Source organism: Etheostoma cragini, chromosome 4 (genome assembly GCF_013103735.1).
Source record: "Etheostoma cragini isolate CJK2018 chromosome 4, CSU_Ecrag_1.0, whole genome shotgun sequence".
Taxonomy (NCBI): domain Eukaryota; kingdom Metazoa; phylum Chordata; class Actinopteri; order Perciformes; family Percidae; genus Etheostoma; species Etheostoma cragini.
This window is the reverse complement of record NC_048410.1, coordinates 30275461-30285091: the sequence shown is the minus strand read 5'-3', so window position 1 is coordinate 30285091 and position 9631 is coordinate 30275461. Positions and strand designations below refer to the sequence as shown.

General features: G+C 46.8%; 2 protein-coding genes across 2 annotated transcripts in view; both read left to right on the top strand.

The window, feature by feature from the left end:
- Window positions 1-5690, top strand: part of mcm2 (minichromosome maintenance complex component 2) — an 11456-nt gene extending 5766 nt beyond the window's left edge. The window contains exons 9-20 of the mRNA XM_034869766.1: window positions 160-294; window positions 504-695; window positions 1704-1797; window positions 1893-1971; window positions 2629-2800; window positions 2879-3005; window positions 3144-3256; window positions 3480-3644; window positions 3983-4057; window positions 4226-4408; window positions 4504-4659; window positions 5135-5690. Of these exons, the coding sequence (XP_034725657.1) occupies window positions 160-294; window positions 504-695; window positions 1704-1797; window positions 1893-1971; window positions 2629-2800; window positions 2879-3005; window positions 3144-3256; window positions 3480-3644; window positions 3983-4057; window positions 4226-4408; window positions 4504-4659; window positions 5135-5245 (1602 nt within the window). The 3' untranslated portion in view covers window positions 5246-5690. The remainder of the gene's footprint in view (window positions 1-159; window positions 295-503; window positions 696-1703; window positions 1798-1892; window positions 1972-2628; window positions 2801-2878; window positions 3006-3143; window positions 3257-3479; window positions 3645-3982; window positions 4058-4225; window positions 4409-4503; window positions 4660-5134) is intronic.
- Window positions 5691-7572: 1882 nt separating this feature from the next.
- podxl2 (podocalyxin-like 2) overlaps window positions 7573-9631 on the top strand; it is a 16352-nt gene continuing 14293 nt past the window's right edge. The window contains exon 1 of the mRNA XM_034869768.1: window positions 7573-7789. Within this exon, the coding sequence (XP_034725659.1) occupies window positions 7759-7789 (31 nt within the window). The 5' untranslated portion in view covers window positions 7573-7758. The remainder of the gene's footprint in view (window positions 7790-9631) is intronic.

Genomic DNA, 9631 nt, shown 5'->3' with positions numbered 1-9631 from the left:
TGACTGGCTAGTAGTCCTTACCTAGGTACTGTCAGGGCCCTCATACTCTGCTTCTGACTGGCTAGTAGTCCTTACCGAATTGTTGATTTACAGTAAATGCCATTTAATCCAATGACCTGCTGACCTTTGTCGTAATAAATGAACCATTCCCCTCTGCAGACCGTGTACCAGAACTACCAGAGGATCACCATCCAGGAAAGCCCCGGTAAAGTAGCCGCCGGCCGCCTCCCGCGCTCCAAAGACGCCATCCTGCTGGCCGACCTGGTGGACAACTGCAAGCCTGGAGACGAGATCGTGAGTGGAGTCAAAAACATTAATGAATATACATTTTCATCCTGAAAACATGAATAAAGCAAGATCGCAAAATTTCCATTTTCTCCAACTATCAACAAAAAGCTGAAAGAATGAGGTTCGTTTGCTGACACATCATTTCTGATTACCAGGTGATTTCCTTCTTAGGCACAATGAAAAAGAACTGGCATGATGATTGTGTTTCCTCTCAGGAGCTGACGGGCATCTACCACAACAACTACGACGGCTCTCTGAACATGGCCAACGGCTTCCCCGTGTTTGCCACGGTGATCCTAGCCAACCACATCACCCGGCGAGACGATGGCGTCGCCGTGGCCGAGCTGACCGACGAAGACGTCAAGGCCATCGTCACCCTGTCCAAGGACGAGCGCATTGGGGAGAGGGTGAGGAAGTCACTCGCACACTCGCACATGATTGGTTGCTGCAGCTCGGTAGAAGACATGATGACCCACGTTGCAGACAGTCTAGTAACGAAAGGTTTAACTGCAGATGATTTGTTGTCATAGATACCGAGGTCTGCTTCATCAAATATGTTGGCACACTTCAGTCAGTGCACTTACACCAGCTCACAGAATATATGTATCTTTCACAAGATGATGGAAATTAGTTTCTGCTATCAAAACCGTTATGCATGGAGTCAAAACGATTTTAGTATAATTTTTTTTCTTTGTGCACAAAGAAAGAAAAAGTTTTCTGCCTGACTGCCCTGCAGATATTTCTCTGACTTTTTGTAAAGAAGAAAATGTATTGAAGGCCCAATGTGTAAAGTTTTTAGTTGTTCATTATCAAAGTTGGTTTTGCTGTTCCCAAACTTGTGCTTTTCATGAATATTTACCACCACCATCAATTCGAGGATTCCTATTGGCTTGAAATTTGACATTTGCATTCCCATGAACTGGGGCGGACGCTCATTATTCATGTTGTATCTTGAAATACGTTAGCCGGGGAGGGACATTCCACGTTGTCTCTCACATGATAAACTCCCAGGTGCCGCTAACGCCGCTAACGCCGCTAACGCCGCTAACGGGTATCGTCTCTTCTCGGCAGGTTAGAAGAAGGAAACATGGAGGTCCACACGTACTCAAAGTTCAGGAACATGAGTTGATTGCGATTAATGATCTCAGCGCTAGATGGCACATTTGACTTTTACATTTAAGCTAAATTAAAACTTTTCTTTGGGCAGAAAGCAAAAGAAACACCAAACTGTACACTTCTATTAGCACCAGACAGAGAGCATCTCATCTCGTCTTTATCAGCCGGGTCAACACAGAAGCCGGTTTAGACAGTTTTACTGGATCAGTCAATTAAAACCTGAGCCCCACATACAGACAGCTGGTTTGGGATATTTCCTGTACAGATGTTCCTTAACCAGGTCTCTGTTGTGTCTGCAGATCTTCGCCAGCATGGCGCCGTCCATCTATGGCCACGAGGACATCAAGCGAGCCCTGGCCCTGTCCCTGTTTGGAGGAGAACCAAAGAATCCAGGTCACTACCAGCCTGAAGCAGGAACCCCTATCTTTCTGTGTGCCCTCCTTCTGTTTCTGTTCACCAATAACCCCCCCCCCCCATCTCTCTCTCAGGTGGTAAACACAAAGTGCGTGGTGACATCAACGTGCTGCTGTGTGGAGACCCGGGAACCGCTAAGTCTCAGTTCCTCAAGTATGTGTCAATGCCCGAAATACACCTATAATAACATTTATAATGTAGATGAATAAACCCAGGTAAGGGACATATGAGGAGTTTAGCAATACATTTTTAAACAATTTCATTTATTTCTATGCTAAATATGAAGCTCCAGCCAGATCTGTTATCTTAGATTAGCGTAAGCGTTGACTTCCTGTAGTCGCTGAAGAATTCCAGGAAGTTATTCCTCGTGGCCAACAATCCTCTTGTACGCAACACCACAAGGTGTCATTTTTACACGGCGGTTTTTGTACAGATTAAATAATGTAAATTGTTATTTAGTGAGCATCAGCGGTGCGGCAGCTAGCGGTTTCTCACTGTTTACAGTCTTCATGCTAAGATAATACCCAGCTGTGGCTTAACTGTACAGATATTTAAATAAGACGTGTAAACAGGGCCTGAGTTTCATAACTCTGGGAAGTAGTCTTTCTGTAGTCCAGGCCAGGGAACAGCAAAGCTCCTACAAATACTGGGCTTTAATCTCTTAGTTGGGGGTGATCCGATTTAAAAACTGATCTTCCACTTTAAGATGTGCCAGAGTGTGGAAGGAACCAGACACAATGAAAGATAAAAAGAGGTGTATTTGATTAGAAAGCCTCTGAATCTGAAGCCCTGATGGATTTCTCTCTGCAGGTACGTGGAGAAGGTGTCGAGCCGTGCGGTGTTCACCACGGGTCAGGGGGCCTCTGCTGTCGGTCTGACCGCGTACGTCCAGAGACACCCGGTCAGCCGCGAGTGGACGCTGGAGGCCGGAGCGCTGGTGCTGGCCGACCGCGGAGTCTGTCTCATCGATGAGTTTGATAAGGTGAGCCCGGACTTTAAATGATTATTCTCTCAGCCCGGGGGTGGAATCATACCAGTCTAACCTCACGCTGTCCTCCAGATGAACGATGCAGACAGGACCAGTATCCACGAGGCCATGGAGCAGCAGAGCATCTCCATCTCCAAGGCCGGCATCGTCACCTCGCTGCAGGCCAGATGCACCGTCATCGCTGCCTCTAACCCCATCGGTACGTAAAACCCTGTTTCTGCACGTTGTTCCATTTAACTTAGATTAAGACTGTTAGTTGTCTTTATGTTCAGTACACACTGCTTGAGATACCATAGTGAACGTCTCGTGGTCGCTCCCTGTGCTCGTCTCCCTGCAGGCGGCAGGTACGACCCCTCTCTGACCTTCTCCGAGAACGTGGACCTGACGGAGCCCATCGTGTCTCGATTTGATGTGCTGTGTGTCGTGCGAGACACCATCGACCCTGTGCAGGTAGACGCACACACACTTGCATGGATTTTATTTGTTGTCCTGTTGGACTGGGGTAGAAGAGAGGAGTCCTCTTTAACCATAAGCTGTGATGAATTATCCCCGTCTTGGCTCTAAAGTGTGTTAATCAGAGTCTTCAGTTAGAGGTCGAGTCCTGAACTCAGTCCGTTATCAGACACTCACTGCTCTCTCCTCTGGCCTGTGATTGGCTCTCTTTCCAAACCAGGATGAGATGTTGGCGCGCTTTGTGGTTGGCTCGCACATCAAGCATCACCCTAGCAACAAGGAAGGGGGCGTGGCCTTAGAAGAAGTTGTTCTGCCCAACACGACAGATGTACCGACGATTCCCCAGGACCTTCTAAGGAAGTACATCATCTACTCCAAGGAGCGGGTATGGGCCGTCCTTGTCACATCTTAAATATGTTAATATCTAATATGTTAAAATAATAACCCACTTATTTTAATTACTGTTAAGAATTGGGTTTATTTAACTATGTGCTGCAAGCCGCTCTAACGGTGAAATGTGGATTAATAAAGTACTCTGTGTATCTATATAGAACATACTTAGTTTTATGTTTTCAGAACGCAGCCTGCCCCCCAACAGCAGTCATTCCTTACCCGCCTGTGGCTTTTAAAGCTGTTGTCAGCCGCTTAACGTTTAGAGGCAACAAATCACTTTACATCAATGAAATGGAAACTAATGGAGGTCATTAATTCTTGTGTGTGCAGGTTCATCCCAAACTGAACCAGATGGACCAGGACAAAGTGGCTCAGATCTACAGCGACCTCCGCAAAGAGTCCATGGTGAGTCCTCTGAACTTCCCCCCCTGTCAGTGACCCAGATCATGTTCCTGAAAGAAATCTAGCTGAAATAACCGGCGTGGATACAAACTTATGGTCCGAATTTGTTGACCCTAAAGAATGTGCTGTTGTTTTTGAATTAATTAAATTAAATGTTGTTCTCGCTGACAGGCGACAGGCAGCATCCCCATCACAGTGCGCCACATCGAGTCCATGATCCGCATGGCTGAGGCCCACGCCAAGATGCACCTGAGGGACTACGTGCTGGAGGACGATGTCAACATGGCCATCAGGGTGATGCTGGAGAGCTTCATCGACACGCAGAAGTTCAGCGTCATGAGGAGCATGAGGAAGGTGTGTTTCCTGTTTTCAAACCCCATCAGAGTGAAGTCCAAGCGTCCCTGGTGTGACATCTTTTTCCTGACTCCGCTGTCTGTGTTTCTGTCCAGACGTTTTCCCGTTACCTGGCCTTCCGCAGGGACAACAACGAGCTGCTGCTCTTCATCCTCAAACAGCTGGTGGCCGAGCAGGTCTCGTACCAGCGGAACAGATACGGAGTCCAGAGCGACTCCATCGAGGTGGCGGAGAAAGACCTGCAGGATAAGGTACCCAGAAAGGAAGACGCGAGCTGCTGAACATGTTAAATAGTACATTTAGAGAAAAGGGTTCATTTCATCCCAGACGGCCACCTTAGGCTAGCCTGTGTGTAGCTGTGTGTCTCACTGGTGCACGCCTTTAGGTTTTTACTTTTCTTTTTTTATAATATTCATTTGATATTAAGTTAGAAAACAGTGATGTTTTAGTTTAGATAAGAGTCTGGGAGTGCTAAATGTTCCAGAGCAAGTTTTCGCTGGTGTGAACCGAGTCACATGACTCTGACACGACGCCAACTGGACTAAACAAAATCGGAAAAGGTTAACTCAACTTTGACTTTGATTTAACATTGACTTCACTTGGACTTGATTTGACTTCATCAGTTTAAGTGTATGTTAAATTTAGAATATATCCCAAACATGTCCCACACTGAGGAATGCGTCCAAGCTCCAATCCCTGTCTTTTGTCCTCCTCTTCCTCCTCCAGGCGAGACAGATCAACATCCACAACCTGACGTCGTTCTATGACAGCGACATCTTCCGCTCCAACAAGTTCAGCCACGACGGGAAGAAGAAACTGATCCTGCAGCAGTTCTAGAAGCCCTGACCACCCACTCCTCTTCCTCCTCCTCATCCTCTCCTTATTGTTAGAGTGCTTCAGGAACTCCCTTTCTTAGCCCAAAATGGGTCATTGAGAAAAAACAAACCAAGAACTTGAGTTTCATCATGTTTAGACTCCAGGGTGAGGCGTTGTTGCCTTTAGGTCTGAACGGATGCCTGGAAGGAAGACCAGAGTGGGAGACATGCAGCCGGAACACCACCCTGGGACGGGGACGTGTGTGAACTTGGTCACGGATCACGCAAGTTTCCACTGGTTTTTTAGGGTAACCATGGTGACTGGATGTAATGGCGTAGGTACATCAAGACAGCCTCACCATCACCACGCATGAAATAAAGATTTAGGTTTCTAAATAAGAGCTAATATTTGGTAAATCAGCCTTGATGAAAGTTATTTAACTGCACTCATACTGAATGAAAATCGATAAAGGAACATAACAGAATCCAAGTCTTCAGGTCCTTCCACGCTGCTGCCCTCTCTGCCCCCCCCCATCTCTGTATCCGCGCTCTGGAGCTGGTTGTAAATAAATGTAGATGTCTCCGTCTGTGTTGTTGAAGAAACAGGATTTATTGGTGCACCTGAAGTCGTCTGGGATTCCTCTCTGTTAGTAGCTTCTGTCCAGATGGAGGACATCTCACTTCCTGCTCGGGGGGTTTTGATACTTGTGTGTTGACAGGTGAAGTGGATTTCAGCCTCCAGACGTGACACAGGTGCACCTTTGAACAGTTAATAAAACACAGTGCTTAAAGAGGTTAAAGTGAAGCGCTGTTTGTGCTGACTGTAGGTCTGTTCCATATTAAACTTGTTTTTGTTAAAAATGTCTTTTGTCCACATCTCATTAATGAAAACTGATGTAATAGTTGTATCTAACTCCTGAGGGGCTGCTCCCGGCCTGGGGTCTGACCTCCTGACTGGTTCATTTGATGTTTTTACTTTTTATCTGCTATTTTCATCCTGAGGGACATTTGTTCATAGTTAAAGTGAGGGGTGATGATGGTGCTGGGGATATGACACGTGCCTTTGGTGTGGGAGACCTGCGTTCAGTTTCCACTGTGGTACATCAACCAATGTGTCCCTGAGCAAGGCACTAAACACCTAGTGGTGCTCCTGAGGTGTGGGACCTCTGACAGATAGAGACAGTGTAAGTTGCTTTGGATAAATGCATCAGTAACAACATGTAACATAAGAAAAGCTCCACCTTAACAGCTACGTTATAAATGAACACATTAATGCACCAATCCAGTAATATTATTCTGCATAATGTGCACTTTAATATATTTTGAAGTTACTACATGGAACAGGGTGTTCTAAACTGTCCTATTACTACTTTTAAACATGCAGACCAGTGCAGATGCAGTCATTCCAGTGTAAATATGTGTTATATAAATATATTGTATTTTAATATCTTGTATATTTATTTTGTACAGTAGTTGTTAATCCTAATTTTTCAATCATTTCATTTAGTTTACTAGGGATAAAAGTGGGGAATGATGTGACGACAGCGACACCCAGCGGCGGGGCTGCAGCAGATCTGGTCCCGGTGCGACCGCAGCTGTGCCCGCACCGCGCACACGCAGTCCAGCCTGTCTGTCTGTCTGTCTGTACGGACACCACAGACGGTTAGCTAGTCAGCGAGCCCGCAAACACAGAACCGCCTGCCTGCCCGCCTGTCTGTCTACCTGTCCGTCTGCCTGTCCGTCTGCCTGCCTGTCTGCCCGCCTGCCTGTCTGTCTGCCTGGCTGTCTGTCTGTCTGCCCGGCTGCCTGTCTGTCTGTCTGTCTGTCTGCCTGTCTGTCTGCCCGGCTGCCTGTCTGTCTGTCTGTCTGTCTGTCTGTCTGTCTGCCTGCCTGTCTGCCCGCCTGCCTGTCTGTCTGCCTGGCTGTCTGTCTGTCTGCCCGGCTGTCTGTCTGTCTGCCTGTCCGTCTGCCTGTCTGTCTGCCCGGCTGTCTGTCTGTCTGCCTGTCCGTCTGCCTGTCTGTCTGCCCGGCTGCCTGTCTGTCTGTCTGTCTGTCTGTCTGCCCGGCTGTCTGTCTGTCTGTCTGTCTGTCTGTCTGCCTGGCTGTCTGTCCGTCTGCCTGTCTGTCTGCCCGGCTGCCTGTCTGTCTGCCTGTCCGTCTGCCTGTCTGTCTGTCTGTCTGTCTGTCTGTCTGCCTGGCTGTCTGTCTGTCTGCCCGGCTGTCTGTCTGTCTGCCTGTCCGTCTGCCTGTCTGTCTGTCTGTCTGTCTGCCTGGCTGTCTGTCTGTCTGCCCGGCTGTCTGTCTGTCTGCCTGTCCGTCTGCCTGCCTGTCTGCCCGGCTGCCTGTCTGCCCGCCTGCCTGTCTGTCTGTACGGACACCGTAGACAGCCAGTGAGCGAGCCCGCACTCAGCAGACCCAGCGCGGCCATGAGCACGGCGCTTTCCTGACGCTCTCCACCTCCATCCAGAGCATCTGCAGCTCCGATCTGTGTGATCTGTCCATTCAGAGGAGAGGAGAGGAAGCACTGCAGCAGACATGCCGGGCCTGCTCCACATCACACTGACCGGTGAGTCTTCTGATTTTCAACCTCCATTCAGCCTGTTTCCCAGCCCAGCTAGTTTTTCCCGGGAACAGGACAGACACACCACGAGAAGCCCCACACCGGAGACTCTAATATCCATCACATCAGTGTAACTCCCTGCTGAGCAGCACACAGACATGTCTCACCTCCCTAAAATAATATTATGTTGCAGTGTTAATAGCAGTGTTATTAATAGTAATACTATTTAGAATCGGGGTATACAGCAGCAGAGCATGAACGCAGGCTGTTTTTAATGACGCGTTCAGGTTCCATTCTGCGGGTGCACAGGCTGGCAGTGTGTGGGAGGCACGCAGTCCACTTAAATCAGTAGACACACACTGCAGTGTCTGACACACACACACACACACACACACACACACACACACACACACACACACACACACACACACACACACACGAATAATCATCCTTATCATAACCAGCACAGGTTAGTTTTATCAGGATGATCAACAGCAGTCATTGACAACTATATATATATATATATATATATATATATATATATATATATATATATATATCTATGTGTAGATATATATATGTGTAGATATATATTTCTTTTTTTACGTGATAGACCAAAAGAATGCTCTATGTTTGGATTACCCTACAAACATATTGTCTGGCATTGGCTTTGACTATAAAATACACTATAAGTCAACAGATTACCCTTTAAAATACAGATATTACATTTAAAACAATTTAAAACTAATCTCACAAAATCTCCCGTTTGAGAAGCTGTAAACAGGTTCTCCCCCTGATGAATGACAAAGAAAGGCCAGCAGCTACAATCTTAATCACTCTCCATGAATTAATCAGTGAAGTGTGGGGAGATCATATAATTGTATCCAACATCTTTTTGCTTGTTTGTGTGTGTGATGGTGCCGGTGCAGCTCTCCTGTATCTGTGAAGGTATTTAACTGCCTCCATGCTGGCTAAACTCAACATTATGGCTCTTTGAAGTATAAAAACATCTTATCTGGTATTCTCCTAATGAGAGAACGTTTTGGAGAAGTGTTCCTGCTTCTCCTTATGGCGGCTTGATTAGAAGAGAGCGAAGATAACGGGGGGAGCTGAACCTCTTCACCCAACCCTTCCTGTCTCTGTCGGGATGAAGGGGGATTTGGGGGAGGGTCCCAGCCAACTATAAGCTGATCTGAGGGGGCTTTGGGGGCAACATACTGCACTGAACACAGAATTAAAGCTTGAATCTGCAGGATAAAGGAAATATAGTTCGATTTAAACTGTTTTCTGCAGTGTTTATGGAATTCCCAACCAGCATACGTCTGGTGTTAATTAGCCATATGGCCACAGACCCTCAAGGCTTATGATGCTCATCATCATCATGCAGCTGAAAGCAAATGCTGCCTACTCATGGAAACTGTGGGGGCATATTTTAGACATGTGGAGTAAAAAAGTACACACTCCCAAATATTCCTCAAAACACAAACAAACAAAAAGACACTCAATTCAACAGCAGACGTGGACATGCAGAAACAAAGACAAACAGCATTTGAAACAGCCGTTGCAATACTGTTGCTTTTAATTTTAAACAACATGGGACTCAACATTTTCATAACCATCCTCAAAGGGATCATCCCTACATCCCAGGGTATGTGTCTCTTGACACAAACTAGTACTGTAAGACAGTGGAAGGGAAGGGAGATGGGTGTTTCAAATGCAGTTTGAATGGTAAAAATATGTTGAGCTACTGGAGAGATGACGTCATCTTAAAGGTCCTCATGGGGAGACAGGAACTACGTACTATAGCTGAAAGAAGGACCACAGGAGCTTCATCTCTTAGAGGTCCTC